Source organism: Carettochelys insculpta, chromosome 4, assembly GCF_033958435.1.
Source record: "Carettochelys insculpta isolate YL-2023 chromosome 4, ASM3395843v1, whole genome shotgun sequence".
In the NCBI taxonomy this organism is placed as follows: Eukaryota; Metazoa; Chordata; order Testudines; family Carettochelyidae; genus Carettochelys; species Carettochelys insculpta.
The window spans coordinates 22,877,882-22,895,820 of record NC_134140.1 but is presented as its reverse complement, the minus strand read 5'-3'; the positions used below and the strand labels follow the sequence as shown (position 1 = coordinate 22,895,820).

The following is a 17,939-nucleotide window of genomic DNA, read 5'->3' as shown; positions in this document are numbered from 1 at the left end:
ATTGTGTGTTATGTAGTTCTGGGTTTCCATTTCAACATCACAGTTACAACTACAGGGTGAATCAACAGGATATGTCACCATACCAGAACTGTGCAAAATGCCACCAATCCCACAACTCAAACCTTTTTGAAAAAAAGTAGAAATCTGGAGATGAAAAGAGCCTCCTGATCTTGGAGACGTTAAGACTCTCAGTATTGTCTCCACCACCACCTTGACACAGAGATTGTGTAGTCAGTGGAAAATGACATCATCTCGGGAATGGAAATGTCTTTTCCTATACTTGGCTGCCAGATTTAGAAACCACGACGGGACCCTCTTATTTAGGCAAAACCTCTCCTGTTTTCTTCTCATCATGCCCCTTACAGATGCTGTCTCAGTACAATGTATCTCCCTTTTCCTCCCAAGTACTCCTATTTAATATTTAAAAATCAACATGTCTCCCAGTCCTATGGATGGTCTTAAATGCTGTGTGTGTGTGTGTGTGTGTGTGTGTGTGAGAGAGAGAGAGAGAGAGCGAGCGCAGAGGGAGTTTTGGGCTCGTGTGTGTGTGTGTGTGAGAGAGTGTATGTGTGTGTTTCGGGCTCTGCCTATTAGCCAGATTTACAAAGAAAAGCAATCCAACTTTCATAGGATTAGAAGAGAACTTGAAAAATCATCTAGTCCAATCCTCAGCATTCATGCAAGGACTGAGAATTATCCAGATCGTCTCTGGCAGATGTTTGTCATGTCATATCAGCACAAGATCTGTGTTTTTCCTTCCCTCTATTGATTTGGGGGTAAGGCATGTTCGGGGAAAAAGCTCCTACTTCTAAAGCAGCCAGCTGGAATGAGCCAATTTTGGAACATGATGCAAAACAACTTCTGCAAAGTCTACCCACAATGAGCAAAGCAGAAGCATTGGTAATACACGGAATCATTGAAGATTAAGGTTTGAAGAGACCTCAGAAGGTTATCTAGTCTGACTACTGTCTCGAATAAGACCAACTCCAACTAAATCATCCCAGTATGGGCTTTGTCAAGCCTGACCTTATAAACCTCTAAGGATAGAGATTCCACCAACTCCCCAGGTAACCCATTCCAGTGCTTTACCATCCTCCTAGTGAAACAGTTCTTCTTAATATCCAACCTATATCTCTCCCACCGCATCTTAAGACCGTTTCTCCTTGTTCTGTCATCCGCCACCACTGAGAATAGCCTAGCTCGGGAGTCAAAAAACCAAAAGAGCAAAAAGAGCCATTTTTTTTGAGTTCAGTAAAAAAAATCCCAATAATTCAAGAGCCACAATACATGTGAATATGAGACAGTCCTTAATAAACAACATATAATCATACTTTTTGTAACACCTATTTTAAAAACAACACACACATGCACACAATGATTTATAATGTGATACATGTTTACTGCAGGATGATCACAAACTTTTTTACATATTCTATTTCCTCACATTTTAAGTGTGTGTATTTATACCACTGTCTTCCTGACTTGCGCTCCCAAACCTTCTCCTTCTCTGGAGGACACTAGATTCTGAACAATTTCTGAAATCACTGTACAGCTGCTCTAATACTTTGATAAATGACTCTTTTAGATATTCACCGTATGTGAACGGCTTTCCTCATTTTATGATCTCTTGAGTTGCCACAAAACTAACCACAGTTATGTTACTTGGTGATTTCACCCATTTAGCAAGCATGTTCTTTTCTCTCCTTTATGTAGCAACTCCTCCACAGATTTTTTTTTCTGGCATCTCCAGCTGGATATGGTTTAGTGTGTGTTTTTTGGAGAAAATGCCTCTAGAGGTTGCATTTTTTGTTGCTGGTGAATTTCTCGTTGTAAATGAGACATAAAAGGAGCCCAAATGAACGTGATATGAATGCAAAGGATTGGGTCCACTCAGTTTAAAATTCTCTGTTTTCATCTTTAATTTTCCTCTTTTTAAAAGCCATTCCAACCCAACTTTAATTATGCCAATTTTAGTTCATGGATAATGTCAGCTTTCTTTCTTAAAATGTGTGTTGCCCTTTGCAGCAGGAATGCCAAAGCTTCCTTTTTCTTTTCAAAATCAAGACTTTATTAGCAACATGATCAAAACACAGAGACAGTATCATATCAAACTATACACTGCACATATTATCGAGGGAGTTTTCCAATGTTTCCAGATCACATATCTTTTATTATTTAGTTGTTCACTGTTGGGCTCTTTGGCATTCACTGTTTATCAAAAATAAATCAGGAGGGTTTTTCTTTATTTTGAAATTATAGTGCTGCGAGCCAAAAAGAAGTCCTTAAAGAGTGGCATGTGGCTCTGGAGCTACAGATTGCAGACCCCTGGCCTAGCTCCATCCTCTTCTGAACTCCTCTTCAGGTAGTCAAGGATTGCTATCAAATCCCCCCTCACTCTTTACCTTTGTAGACTAAATAAAGCCAAATTCCCTCAGCCTCTTTTCATAAATCACATGCCCCAGCCCTCTGATAACTTTTGTTGCTCTCCACTGGGCTCTGTCCAACAACCTCTCTGTAGGTGGGGGCACCAAAACTCCACATGTGACCTCACCTGTGTTAAACAGATGGGAATAATCACTTCCCTCAATTTGTAGGCAATGATCCTACTAGTGCAGCCCAATAGGCCGTTAGCCTTCTTGGGAATAAGGGCACACTATTGACTCATACCCACCTTCTCGTTCACTGTAATATCCAGATCCTTTTCTGCACAGCTGCTGCCAAGCCAGTCGGTCCCCAGCTTGGTATTCTTCTGTCCAAAATGTAGGACTCTGCACTCTTCTTGGTGAGCCTATCAGATTTCTTTCGGTCCAATCTTCCAACTTGTCTAGGTTACTTTAGACCCCATCCATATCTAGCTCTCCCATCTTCCATGTATTTGCTGAGGGTGAAATCCATCCCACCATCTTTCAGATAATTAAGATGTTGAATAAAACTGGCCCAGGACTGACTCCCAAGCATTCTGCCAAATAGACAACAAGTTGTTGATCACTACCTGTTGAGCCTGACAATCTAGCCAGCTTTCTATCCACATTATAGTCTATTCATCCAATTCATAGTACTTTAACTTGTTAACAAGAATACTGTGGGAGACCATGTCAAAAGCTCTGCTAAAGTCAGGGATGTCCAATACACTTGCCACTCTCCACGTGGTGAATAGGACACTATGTTGTGGTGAATACGGGGGTAGTCAACCTGCAGCAGCTCTTGGAGCCTTTAAATGCATCTCCTTCTGAGAGCCGCACATGGGGAGTGCTGCCCATTTGCTTCGCACACTCACCCCACCAGTTGGTGGGAGAAGTGCATGGCAGCTCCAGTGGTGCCTCTGGCAAGTTGCTGGCATTGAATTAGAATGGGGCGGGTTGAGAGTGCCTGGCTCTGGGGTAGGGCATTTAGTGGTGGGGGGAAAGGGCTGGGAGAGGGAAAGGACATTTATTTAGAGTGGGGAAGGGGGCCGGGGGAGAGTACCTGGCTCTAAAAAGTTTCGTATAATATAATGCGGTGAATATGGAAAGATGACAATCGCAAGTGTGGCAATCTTTGAATTCTTATTGGACACTGCTGGTATATCATATCTACTGCTTTCCCCATATTCACAGAATCAGTTCTCTCATCAAAGAAGGTAAATTAGGCTGGTCAGGAATGATTTGTTCTTGATGAAACCATGTGTTGACTACTGCTTTCCCCATATTCACAGAATCAGTTCTCTCATCAAAGAAGGTAAATTAGGCTGGTCAGGAATGATTTGTTCTTGATGAAACCATGTGTTGACTGTTGCTGATGACCTTCCTCTCTGCCAAGTGCTTCAAAATGGATTCCTTGAGGACCTGCTGAATGATTTCCTGGCAACTGAGGTGAGGCTGACCAGTTCTGTAGTTTTCTGTATTGGTCTTCTTTCCTTTTTAAAGATGGGTACCATATTTGTCTTTTTCCAACTGTGCAGGAACTCCCCCAATCACCAAGAATTTTCAAAGTTAATAGCCAACAACTCCGTAATCACATCAGCCAAATCTCTCAGATGCATTAGATCCAGCCCCAGTTCTTCCTAATAGTCTTTGATCCATTCTTTCGCTGCTGATGGCAGCTCACCTCCTCCTATGCTACCCAGTGCAGCAGTCTGGGAGCTGAACTTGTCTGTTTAAAACCAATGGGGGGAAAAAAAAAGGAGTACAGTAGGGCCCCCATATTCATAAACTTAAGGTTCGCAAATTCAATCTTTCACAAGTGGCTGCTTCCCCGGGGCTCCAGGCAACAGCACTGGCAGCCGCCGCTTCCCCAGGGCTCCGGGCAAGAGCACCGGGCAGCCGGGCTCCTGGCAGGGAGTGCTGGCAGCTGCCATATTTGCAAAATTCAACATTCGCAAGGGTTCTCAACATGGAACCCTTGAGAATGTTGCAACCCTACTGCATTTCATCTTCTTCCATATTATCTGCCACTTGGTTGCCTTTCACATTCATAAAGGTTCCCACGCTTTCTCTCATCTTCACCTTGTTGCTAACATACCCACAGAAATCCTTCTTGTTATCCTTCACATCCATTGCTAGCTGTAACTCCAATTGCGCTTTGGCCTTCCTGACTACATTCCCTGCGTGCTCAAGCAATAATTTATAATCGTCCCTGGTCATCTGTCCAATTTTCCACTCCTTGTAAGCTTCCTTTCTATGTTTAAGCTCACCAAAGATCTGTTTAAGCAAGGTGGTCACCTACCATATTCATTATTCTTACTGCACATGGGATAGTATGTGTATGTGCCTCAATAAGCCTTGTATAAAATAAAACTCAGAAGAGCCCATTAACAACAACTGAATTTGCTGCTCAGGTTAGAAATAACGGACACCACAGAAACACTACGTTACATTATATAACCATAGTTTTGACGAAGATATGTGTGAAAAAAGAAATCTCCCATAACAGAGGGTAGTCAATTAATTGCAAAGCCCAGGAAGTTTTTAGCTTCCATGGAAGCCAGATGTTGCAGATCAGTTTGGCTGGACTGTACTTTTTTCCAGCTGCTCTTTTTAGTTGTTAAACACATCTGTACTCTCTTACATATTACATATCATACATATCACAGACACGCACACACAAACATATTTTTAATAAAAAGTTGCTTGTATAAGTGATTCTCAAGCTGTGCTCTGTGGACCACCTGTGGTTTACGACGTGGTCCATGGAGTTGCTTCTATCTGTAAGGCTTGCCAACGGCTGCCCAATGAATGATCTCTTTTAGAGTTTCCAAAAACTTTTCTGATCATCTAATGAGGGGAAATAATCCATTTGGACACCTTTGAACCCAGTATGGCTTCTTCATGGCTTTCTTTTAAAGTGTTTCTTTGGTTTAAAGTAAGTTGAGTTCACATATGGAGTTGTCATTAAAACAGGAAAACAAAATCTAATTGTAAAGTGTCCTGGAAAGAAAAAGATGTTGGAAATGAGGGAAAGGTCAGCACTACGTATGCCCATGCCTAGAGGCAGGGAGAGAGAATAAAATTGGGATAGAAAAGTTAAGCACGGAACTCCACCTATCACATTCTCAGCTGGTTTCCTTAAACATTTAAATACAATCCTGATGTTATCAAGCAGTATGGTTCCCACAGGGAAAGGGAATCAGGACCGAGTGGAGAAACATCCTGTGAGAAAATTGTCGTCTTATGAAATTTTACACAATACTAAGCAGCTGGACAGCCTTTGCAATGGGGCAATTGTACATGAACTGCTAAGATAAGATTTTGTTGCAGCATAAGCTTGAGAATCTAAGCAGTCAAATCACTTACCACATGTTGGAACATCTTCCTCAGCTGATGATGTCTGTTCATCCGTTGATGGCTTTTTCTTTCCTAAACTAATTATCTTTGTTATTTTTTTCCCTGTTACTTTAGTCACTGTACCCTTGGTCTCCGTCTTGGAGCTCTTCTTCCGTTTAACTATCAAGAAAACAAACATATGAATTCTTTGTATGTTTGAACAAAGCCAATTATATTAAGCCACGTGGTCAAAAAAGAAAGGAAAACAACTGCACAGCAATTCTGCAAGCATGCACAAAACAGACTTCATTATTAACACAAGCATTTGGACAAAGCAGCTGCTTTCTGACAAGAAACACACAATTGCAAACACCATTAATTAATGCCAGTGCCTGTATCACATGACTTGTAGAATATCAAAAACAGGACACATGGAAAATTAAAATTAACAAAAAGCAAGCTTATTTAAATTCATCAGTCTAATTGCATCTCTCCAGTATAGCCATCTTCTAATTCAGAAATGTGCTTAAGGTAACTGTATGCTGTGCATTAAACCTGAATACACTGAAACAAAAATGAAGTTGGATGATCTCCTGTCATTGTTCCTTAGCAGTACAATAGACCCCTGAGATACGCGCATTCAATTTGCGTGATTCTTGGACTAAATCAACTTTGAGTGGGGGGCAGCTGGAAGCCAGGCACCAGCTCCCCGCCACTCACAGGAAAGGGGAGAATGACCAGGGCTGCTGCAATGGTCACTTTCCCCACTTCTGACAGTGGGGGCAGTTGAGAGCCTGATTCTCAGCTGCCGCCCCGAAAGGAGCAGGGAAACTGCTCCTGTGAGGAGTGGCAGCCTGACTCTCACCATCCCTTACAGATGTGGTTTCTCTGCTCCTGTCAGGGGTGGCAGCCTGACTCTTTGCTGGGTAGATCAGTTCCCTGCCTCCTGAGAGCATCAGGAAACTGGGAGCCAGGCTCCAGCTATACGCAGCTCACAGGAGCAGGAAAACTGACCAGCACAGCTGCCCTGACCAGTTTCCTGTCTCCTGTGAGTGGCAGAGAGCTGGGAATCAGGCTCCAGGTCCATGACACTCATAGGAGACAGGAAACAGTCCAGCGCTGCTCTGCTGATCAGTTTCCTGGCTCCCCTGAGTAATGCAAAATTTGACTTAACGCAGGTTTGCATAGGAATGCAACCACTGCATAAGTTGGGGGTCTACTGTATTTTCATGGCAACAAATCAGACCATTCTCCCAGTAAGTTTATGCCTGGTAAAAATACCTGCTTTTGGAACGAGGTCAAGGTTAACTACACAGATCAGAATGGGTCCTTGGGAAGGGCATTTATTATAAGATAACTTTCCTTTATAATGGAATAATCAAGACCACTTAAAGCTCCCACTGACTATGGAAAGGGCAGTGCAGAAAAAATAGTTTACTAGATCTAATTGATACATCAGGAAACTTCCTGTATCACTACAATAGGCATGAACATAAGGATTGGAGCTGAACTTAACTTGCTTCCATTGAAGTCAACAAGATCAGTGCTGGGGACACTATTATCAAAAGTAGCTAAATGACTTGGGAAAAAAAAAGATCTACACAAAACTTAGTGAAATCAAAACCACAATCATCTTGTTTGCATTTCATCAACAATATAAAACTCAGTCCTGGCTAAATATTCTTGCAAACAAAGGCTGATTTTGAGTTGAACCTAAGTGGCTTTGACAGGAAATGAAATTTAACTTAGTGGTTGTAACAGAGCTGAGCTGTGTTTCCATTCCATCTCTCCACACACACAGGCATACAGGCAACACTGTGGGTGTGACCTGAGCTCCCTGTCCCTGTGCCCGGTCCCTATATGAACTGAAATGTGAAATGCTGACTTAACCAGAATTGTGATAGAAAAATTACAGTAAAATTAGGACTATGTCTACACTACATCAATCTGTCGACAGAAGTCACTTTTGGAAGAAATCTTCCAAAAAAACCTTCTGTTGACAGACTGTGTCCACACATAAAAGCGGATTGAAAAAGCAATCTGCTCTGTGGCTGGACTGGTTGGCTACTCTCATGACAGAACAGTGAACTGTAAGCACAGCAGACATGGCTACCCAGTGACCCAGAAGCCTGTCTGTCGACGGAGGGCTCCCCCGAGCATCCACACGTTTTTTTGTTGACAGATTCTGTTAAAAAAAGTGTTCTGCCTCATTGGGGAGAGGCAGAAGGCTGTCATCAAAAGTGCCGAGTTGTGTCAATAGTATATTGACAGAACACATTTTTAGTGTGGACATTCTGTGGGTTTTGTCAACAAAACATCTTTTTTTCCCCCCCCCCGAAAAAAAGCTCTAGTGTAGACCTAGCCTAGGTGACTTGGAAATTCAGGGGAAAGAAGGTACACAAAATACACAAATGAGAAATAATTTAGAAATTCTCAAACCACAATTTATTTTTTTTAGCTTTGGTTATTTGTTAACATGGGAAATCATTAGAAATTCCATCTGTTATCAAGACTCTTTCAGTGAGACTCAGCCACCATTGTATGTGCAGCTATGCAGAGGCAGAGTCCTGTTTTTTTCTGGGGGGGAGGCGGGGGCTGGGGGGAGATGTAAAAATGGATTATATGAAAATCTTCTGTAGAATAATGATCTGTGCATGGGGAACAAAACACTAAAGCCTGTCCACAGATCTGCAAGGCTGATCTAACCGAATATTGTACTGTCTCTACATGCAATGAGTCCCCAAATTTCTAGACAAGGAGAACATCCCCTCTGCTCATATCATCACTAGCATGGGGAGACAGTAGGAGGCAGCACTTGACTGAAGATGGGCTATCATCCCACACGGCAGCAGCTTAAGAACATCTGCAGCTGTGAAGTAGGTGAAGGAAGAAAGAGGAGTGCTTATGTCTGTGTTTGGGGAAAAAAGCTCAGTGAAATGGAAAGTGCAAGGGAATAATTCCCAGCTTTGGGAAAATGCAGTGAAAGTAGCCCCTCTGAACTCCAATATTCTTCCTTCCTCTGCCTTCACTCCCCTTGCTGTTTTATTCTGCAATGGAGAAGAAAGGCAGAGAAAATTATCCTTCTCCTAACTTCTTTCTCTTGCAGTCTGTGACAGGAATACATCCCCTAAGCTCAAGACAGACTCGCAAGTAAGCCACGTCTTTGCAGCACCTTCACAACAGACCAAGAGGCAGGGTCGGGGAGTAGCATGGGGGCAGCAGCTCTGTGCGAGCAGAATGGAGATCAGTGGACAGTGAAGCCAGCTTCCATTCACACACCTAACTAAGCTTTCACTCTCACTGTTGCAGAGGATTTAAAAAAATCCTACATCTCATTTGGAACCCCTTACAATTATTTAGTGATGACAGACATGCCTGAATGCATTAAATGTCATTGTTTTTCTCTTCACTACTACAAAAGTCTGACTCTACCAAAACAGAGTTGAAGGCCAAGAGTTTCAAGTGACTAGTGCTTTTGATTATCCAGCTTCTAACACTTCAAAAAGGCCTGATTTTCATACAGTGTGCATTCACTCAACTCACTAATCCCTTGTGAAAATGCTGGGCTCTGTACATATTTTGGACTTCTGCACCACAGATATGCAAGCGGCTTGAGTGTTTACAGCAACACCATTTTTGTGCCTTCTGTAGTTTTATGCATGTTTCTGCAGTATGTAAATGTAGCAACACATTTTGGATTTAGAAGTCACAGTGAGCTACTTTTGCCTCATTCCGTTGAGGGGTATGCATTTGGGAGATCTGTTCAAAATCACCCTGGACAAAGATTACAAGCTAAAAAACCAAAAGGGAAGAAATTCCCATTTGAGTCAGGAAGGGCAGACTGCAATGCTTGTTCAAAAGTCAGTGTTGATGCAACTGCTTTCCGTAGAGCTTACATTAGCTTTTCACAGCTGCAGGAGAGTAACATTTAAAGCAAATGTGCTCTTTTGAATAAGACTGAGTATCAGTGTATGTCAAGCTAACACGCTTAACTAGGCTGGTATCACCAATTTGCAGGAGTCTTCTCTTCAAGGGGAAATAAAATGGTAACGTGGGGATTGATTTTACAGACCTTACTCAGGAAATGTAATTTGGAATGTCCCTTAGCTTGGAATTTAAGGACTGGGAACAGTATTTCTGACTCTAAAGTGGATCACAACATTTTAAAGTAATTTAGCATACATGGTTCTTGTCTTCTCTTATAAAATTCTATGATACCTTTCCTGTTTAAAATTATAAGAGAAAACCTTACCTACAGTTCGTGGTTGACTCAGCTCTTCCATAGAAGAGTGTGTACTTTATGAACATAGCAGAAGTTACATATGGGTCTTGAGCCTGCTGTCACTTACATTAATGATACAGAGGGTTCTCTTAACTAGAACGGAGATAGTCTAATATTTACCAGTGTAAAGATTTAAATAATTCAAGCTTGACATACTCAACTTTCAGGGATGATACAAGACTAACTGCATTACTTACAAAGCATTATTACCTATTCCCCTAAGTCCAGGGGTGAGCAAAGTGCAGCGGGGAGGGGGCAGAAATTTCTAAAGTGGGTAGCAGCATGTTTGGCTGCTACATCTCAGGCTCATCCATTTCATTAAAAATGTTGAAATATGTTACTGTTTTTATGTGTATTCATATTTATATACCAGTTAACAAAATTTTTACATTCCACATACTTATTTTCTTACATGTGCTGAAAGTTTATTTTCCCGTATGAAAATAGCAAACATTTCCTTCAGTTTGGATTAAATTAGATAGGTTGGGGGGTAGGGGAGCCCTGCTAAATGCAGGGACAAAAAGTGGGGCCCAGCCTAAAAAATTTGCTCACCCCTGCCCTAAGTAATAAAAAATTCCTATAATCTTTATGCAGAATATTTAAAACACACTCTGCATCTGGGATTCACCTTGTTCTTTTCCATTGCACACAGCAGCAATTCCATTTTCTGTGGCACCCTCCCCATCTGAGCTTGGCCTCTCGGAGGACAACTTCTGCATGGACAAAATAAATTAGATCATTCCCCATGTGGTCACACTAACCACACAATGGGTCATGTGTCAAATTAAAGTTATTCTTATTATTAAATTAAGCACATGCCAAACATCCATCCTGAGGAGAAACATGAGGTAATTAAGAGTTCATTTACATTACACAGATCCCTTATGTCACCACACAAACATTAAAGCAAAACAAAACTCACATTAGACCTACACTGTCAAAAATATTTTCTCTCTTTATTCTTTGAAGAGTAACAGACAAATCATGTAACACGAATCTAACATTTAACTTCTGTGTTACTTATAATTTTACTACATTTCTAAATTCTAAAAGGTTACTCTCTATTAATGTGCTGAATAACAAGATTAGGTCAGAAGTGCTGTATCTTTAATCAATGCTTTGGGTATGCATTTACAAGTGACAATAACACAGCACATTTCTAAAGGCAGAATTTCAGAACATTTGATGCGTGTAACTAGCTGTTATGACCAGAATAAATGGTGGATTCTCTGCAACTGGAAGTCTTTAAATCTCGACTTTGGTAACTCAGCCAGAGGTTATGAGGGTGCATTTCTGGGCTGCAATGTGCAAGAGGTCAGATGAGATGATCACAATGGTTCCTCCTTTTGGCTTTAAAGTCTGAGATTATAAAAAGATCTGTGAAATTAGAGACTAGCAATTGTGTGTATTACTAATAAAAAGTTAAAAATCTAAAGTTTACAAAATAGCTATTATCTAAAACATGTGACATCAACAAAATTGGTATGTTGTGCCGTGGCAAAAAAATTAATTGGCATGTGTGTGAGACAATTTACTTAAAACTCATTCATGGCTTCACCACCTATGAGTAAGATTGGCGTTGCAAGCAAACTAATGCCAATGAACACTTTATACCCCACCACCCTGTACTTTCTTCCTACCTGTTACAAAGTAATTCATGCTGAAAACTTAAACAGACCTTTTCCTTACATACACTGAAAGTTCTGAAATGCTACCTATCCAAAAGCATTGGTTGATGTACAACTGCCATTTGTAAATGGATAACTAAAGCATTAATTAACATATCATTTTGAAGATTTCTTTCATCTGATATGAACAATTTTAACTTGATCTTGTTTAGCATGTTAACAGACACCTACATTTATAGAATGTAGAAATAAAGAAAAAATATACATATCTACTATACATTTGAGAGAGTTTGTTTCTATGAATCCACTTGTTTAAGAACTCCTACTAAATGAAAACAGCTTAGAAGCACCAAATTTGGTATGCAGTTTCTACTTATCATAACTTAAAGCAAGGTTAGGGTTTGGGGGTTTCAGGACAATGGGATGTGCCTGATATGTGATTGTTTCTCAATAGATGGAAAGGGTGGAGAGTGATAGCAAGGACAGTTTTACTCATGAATAACCACAGGGAGGCAGCAAACACAGTGGACAATTACACCCCAGAATGACCAATTCAGGGCCATCCTGTTGATTTTCAGTCTGCTGCCTCAGGGTCTGGCTACACCTCACTTAAAAACCCACAGCTGGCCTGCACCAGGTGACTTGGGTTTGAGGGCCTTGGGCTAAGGGCTGTTCACTTACTCTGTAGATGTTCAGGCTTGAGCAAGAGCCCAGGTACTAGCATCTTGGGAGGTGGGAGAGGTCCCAGAGTTCAAGCCTGAGCCTCAATGTCTCAAAACAATTAAAGAGCCCCACAATCCTGAGTCAGCTGGAATGGGCCAGCCACAAGGGTCTAACTGCGATGTAGCCATATCTTTTATGAGTCAGGGAGCCAAGTGTCTCTGTGCCAAGACAAGAGCACTTCATGGGCTCTAAACAAGTACCTCAGAATGCCAGGGGTACACAAACCTTAATATAACATGGACTGCCTCTGGAAGGCTCCAGTCCAGTCCTTCATATCCCCATCACCCATTCCTGCTCAGGCTCCACATTCCTGCTTGTTTCCCTCTTACCACACCCCCCAGTACCCCACTAGTGCAAGGAAGGGGTTAAGACAGGCTGGAGGGAGCCTGCACAGCACCCCAGCCAATGGATGAAGAGTTCCTGGGGAGAGCCAATCCGAAGGCAGCTTGTTGAAGCAGCCATGTATATAGGGAGTTGCTCCAGAAGAGCTGAGCCAGTTAGATCCTGGCCAAGGAAGGTGCAGGACCAGCTCCCACTTAAAGCAGGCACCTCAGTAGAGCAGTACTGGGCAAGCTAAGGGGAGCTAGGGAGAGGCTTTAGCCTGATGCTTCCCATGTTAATGCTTCCCTGGATAAATTGGAGGACTGGCCAAAAGAAATCTGATGTGGTTCAACAAAGAGAAGTATAGAGTCCTACACGTGGGGTGGAAGAATCCCAAGCATTGTTATAGGTTGGGGACTGACTGGCTAAGCAGCAATATAGCAGAAAGGGACTTAGGGGTTATGGTGGAAGAAAGGCTGGATATGAGTAAACAGTGTGCCCTTCTAGCCAAGAAGGCTAACGGCATACTAGCATGCATTAGGAGGAGCATTTCAAGCAGATCTAGAGAAGTGTTCCTCTATTTGGCACTGGTAAGGCCATATCTGGAATATTGTGTCCCGTGTTGGGCCCCCCACTATAAAAAGGATGTGGATGCACTGGAGCAGGTTCAGCAAAGGGCAACAAAAATTATTAAGGGGACCTATGACAAGATAGGCAGAAGGATTTGGGCTTGTTTAGTTTATAGAACAGAAGACTTAGGGGTGATTTAATAGGAGCCTTCAACTTCCTGAAGGGGTGGTGTCAGATGGCAGAACAAGGAGTTAAAGAGAGGTGCAGGTTGAATATTAGGAAAAACTACTTCACCAGGAGGGTGGTGAAGCATTGGAATGCGTTGCTTAGAAAGGTGGTGGATTCTCCATCCCTTGAGGTGTTTAAGTCCTGGCTTGACAAGGTCCTGGCTGGGATGACTTAGTGGGGGTTGATCCTGCTTGAAGCAGGGGCTGGACTACATGACCTCCTGAGGTCCCTTCCAGCCCTGTGATTCTGTAAGTCTATGTTGCTGGCCATGATAGAGAGGTCCAGAAGATGCAAGGAGTTACAGGGGAAGTGGCCCAGGGTGTAGCACAGAAAAGGTGAGAGAAGAGAAGGGGAGGACGTGGCAGCTGCCAGAGGGTCCCTGGGCTGGGACTCAGGTGGGGCCGAGTCCCTTCCCTCCCACTTGCACCACACCCAGCCACACGCTAGAGTGGCCATTCTGAACTGTAGCTGGCCCTGGAGGTGAGGGACTAGACTGAGGCTGCTGTGGGCCACAGTGGTGGGTGACCTCAGATATGACTGCTGAGTCCCCTGGAAAGAGAGACTGCTATAGAGCACTGCTCATTGGGACAGTGCCAGAGGGAACTGTCCCGATGAAGACCTGGTGATCCCTGGTAGTGATGCTCATCCGAAGGAGAGCATAAGGTAGAGCAGCGAGCGGTAGTGGATGACACATTGGCTGAGTGGGTGTGGTGGAAGCCATGCCAGAGAACAAGCTGATTCCCTCTTTGACCAGTAGGAGGTGCACTGGCAGTGAGTTTGGCCTGTGACAGGGTGCCCCTGCTAGAAATATTTTAAGAACATGAGGGAGAAATCTGGAGTCTTTGGGGACTGTGCAGTTTATCTAGAGGAACCCAAAGAAATGTGAGGAAGATGGGGCAAAATTTCTAAAAATGAGGCATCTTAAAATGTTTCCTCTGCAAAAGCCAACAAGTATTTTACTGAAAAAATTACAGTTACTGTGCTAAATGTAGAGAATAAATTCAATCATTAACTCAATCATTAATTAGCATCCTGCTTTAAGGGTAAATGCAACCTGGACTTCACATTCACTATCAACACCTCCATAATACATCATCACCACCCTCTAGATTTGCACTGGCATTTCTTTAACTTTACCTTTTCCAGTTCTGTCTTGTGTATCGGGCTAGATGATGGTCCATCTGAATCTACAGCTCCAGTGCAGTTGCTGCAAACATCTTTTACCACCTTAAAAAGAATGCAAAGTGGTTTCAGTGGCACACAGCTCCAAAATCAGAAAAAACTGTATTTTGCTGTCTAGAAGACTTTATTTGAGAAAAATCACTGAAGGTTAAAACAGCAGCATGGAAATTATTCTCTTTATCCATAGGCAACATGTCAGGCAAGCTGCCACTGCTTGAGCTTCTCCACATTGCCTCACTAAGCTGCTTCATGAATGACCTGGAGGAGCCATAATGTCTAGAGGTGAAAGGTTTCAGTTTCTAGACTAGCTAATCTTCAAGCCTCTCCTGAGTAAACAAATTGCCAGCACTTGCAGTAGTTTTGCAACATGAACTCTGCTGACACCACCAAATTCATTTCATTATGACTAAAAATGGGATTAGAGCCAAGGTCCCGCAAGCCAGCGGACAACACTGCTGCCTAGTATGCTATCCAGCTGCTCTTTTTCTAATGAAGAAATAATGATGTGCTGACCAAATTGCAGATCTGTATCAGATATTTTTGAGTGTGCGGTTTACATGGATTTTTCATATTCAGTTATGTGATGTTCAGTGGTCACAGTAACACTGACGCTGAAGCATAGATCATATTAACTGCAACTATATCTCAGGAAATGTGAGTTATGTTCACCTCCCCTGGAAAGAAAGAAGGAAAAAAAATCACAGAAGGAGGCAGATTTTGAAAGAATTTATGAGAGCTCAAAAATGTACATCTCAAAAATAAGGTCTGAAAAAATATAACAGCAGAGAGTTTTGCATTTCCCGTTTTCTCTGTGCAGGCAATTTGATGTTGATTCTCAGATGCGGCTGCCACTTCTCCGTCTCCATACTGGAGTAACTGGTGTTGATGGGAATGGTGGAGTTCTTTCTTGCAGATTTAGGGATGGCCTTAGAGCATGGACATATCCAGAAAAGTGACTACATAAAAATCCTCCTTAATTAACAGATCATATCCATGGGTGACGTATGTATGGTTTTACAGCCCTACACCCCTGTTAACACAGCAGCGTCCACCTAGCTAACAGAGAAATGCATTTTATTGTGGCTAATGCACCATTAGCAGAACTGTGAATTCTGCCTGCCTTTACACTTGTGAAATGTGATGTATCTAGCAAGAAAACTTGTCCCACTGAACTTTCACACCCAGTGATCTTACACAAGCCAGAATACAAGCTTCACTTTCATACTGCAGGCTTTTTACATGGCATCAAATGATGTCTGTTTCTAGTGACTAAAGCTGAACCTGTCTTTAAGGGCAGGCTAAGCAAACCAATTATCTATTCAAACCAGTTTTATGATTCCTATCATTGCAGTATCTGAACAGATGGGAATGGAGACATAGAAAGCATAAGCGCCTTGCCCAAGGTCATACAGAAAGTGGTTAGCACAGCACAAAACTCAACCCAGGTCCCTTATTTCCTAGGCTAGCATCCAAAACCTAGATCCTCTCTCCTCTCTGGCCTGCTAGCACTCCACTCCCTCCTTCATTCCCTGCCCCCCAAACATACCCACACTCTTCTGGGGACCACAGAACTCATGTAATTCTGCATCTTGTGGTCTGACCCTAACACTCAGTCTCTCTGATCAATAGCAGGGTATGAATACCACTGAACAACTTTGGCATCAAGACCATATATAGATACAATTTATGGTCAGATATAATTCTCGTGTTTCAGTTTAGTGGAAATATCATAGGGTTTTATTTGTGAAGAAACTTGACCATTCAGTTTCTGGGAACATTCATTTGTCTCCTGCATGACCTCGACACAACGCCTCATGTTTTCAGCATCTGGTCACACCACACAGTTAGTTAATTTTGGCAAGGGCAGATGGTAATGCAAGTTACAGACAGAACAGAGGGAAACGATTTGGCAGCAATAGCATGTGCAAGTCATGCACTTGAGTAAAGGCTATTCTCGAAATACCTCACACACTTAAGGGGAAAACTTTCCCAAAGTGCTTAATTGGAATTTAATTCCATTTTGAATAAAAATGATGCACCATCATAGGAAGCTCATTAAAAACTCTAAAGCCAATGCGTATTCAAAAATGCAGTATGTGCACATTCTTGGTTAAAGGGGTCCATCTTCAGCCGGTAAAGATTGGTTCAATGATTTCGCACTACTGTGTTTTATACACAGTTCCAAACTTGCACTTGCATGTTGTTCTGCACGAGTGCTTTGACCCCCCTTCTGCAACTAGGTTGCCATTATAACTGCTGTTTTCACATGCTTGTAGTTCATACTCACACCTTACGAAGTTGAAACATCAGTGAGGTCAATTGTCATGATTTCATCATGAGTGGTAGAATAGAGGTTGAGGTTCTGGAGTCATATGAACGAACGGTAAAAAACCTGTTACTCACCTTTTGTGATTGTTGTTCCTCGGCATGTTGCTCAAGTCCATTCCACTGCAGTCCTGTTTTCACCCACAGGCACAGACCTCAAATATTTTTGCCTTACCAGTATCTGTAGAGATGGCTATGATGCACGGTGTAGTGCTGGGCTCATGGCACAGTATATCAGGTGCCACTGTGACTACCCCCTTCTGAGTTCTTTCTTGCCAACTACTCTGACGGATAGGAATGAGGGCTGGTACTGGAACTGACAGGAGCAACACATCTCGAAGAAAAACAGTTAGGAACCATTTTTTCCTGAGTGCTTGCTCATATTGATTTCACTGATTTTGCTGGAGGGTGGCACCAGTATACAATGCCATGAGTGCAGCCCTCCAGAGGGTGCCACAGCCATCCCTATGGCTATCGCTAAGGCAAAAGTCTCCAGCAATCACACAGGTGGGCACATGCACACCTACAATGGAATCTATATGAGCGAGCACTCAAACAAATTTTAACAAGAAATAAGCATGAAAATGTCACCCTAGGGTATCCTAAATAAAGAAAAAGAACCCTAAATTAGTCCCTTGTCTCCTCAGTTTGTCAGTCTCTTTAGCCTGTGACAGTTAAAGTTCTAGTATAATACCAACAAAATGGTGGGTGTTTTACAGGCCAGTGTGACAAATCTCCTGAAGATCCCTCTGTCTAGCAATTCACATAAGAAGCCCCAGCAGGCCAAGAGAGAGAGAACAAATAACTTCCCATGCCACTCTCCAAGTGCTAAAGAGAAGCTTCTGCTCCCCCTTGCAATGATACATCTCTTCTAAAAGCAACCCTATTATTGAAGAGAAAAAGAACCAATTTCCCTGCCTAATGCCAAAGGCTGGATGG

General features: G+C 42.4%; 1 protein-coding gene across 3 annotated transcripts in view; it reads right to left on the bottom strand.

The window, feature by feature from the left end:
- The window catches only part of AFAP1 (actin filament associated protein 1), a 196,308-nt gene that overhangs the window by 43,797 nt on the left and 134,572 nt on the right, over window positions 1-17,939 (bottom strand). For all 3 annotated transcript variants that reach the window (XM_074992439.1, XM_074992437.1, XM_074992438.1), the window contains 3 exons: window positions 14,631-14,720; window positions 10,652-10,736; window positions 5,772-5,921 (listed from right to left, as the gene is read on the bottom strand). In XM_074992439.1, the coding sequence (XP_074848540.1) occupies window positions 5,772-5,921; window positions 10,652-10,736; window positions 14,631-14,720 (325 nt within the window). The remainder of the gene's footprint in view (window positions 1-5,771; window positions 5,922-10,651; window positions 10,737-14,630; window positions 14,721-17,939) is intronic.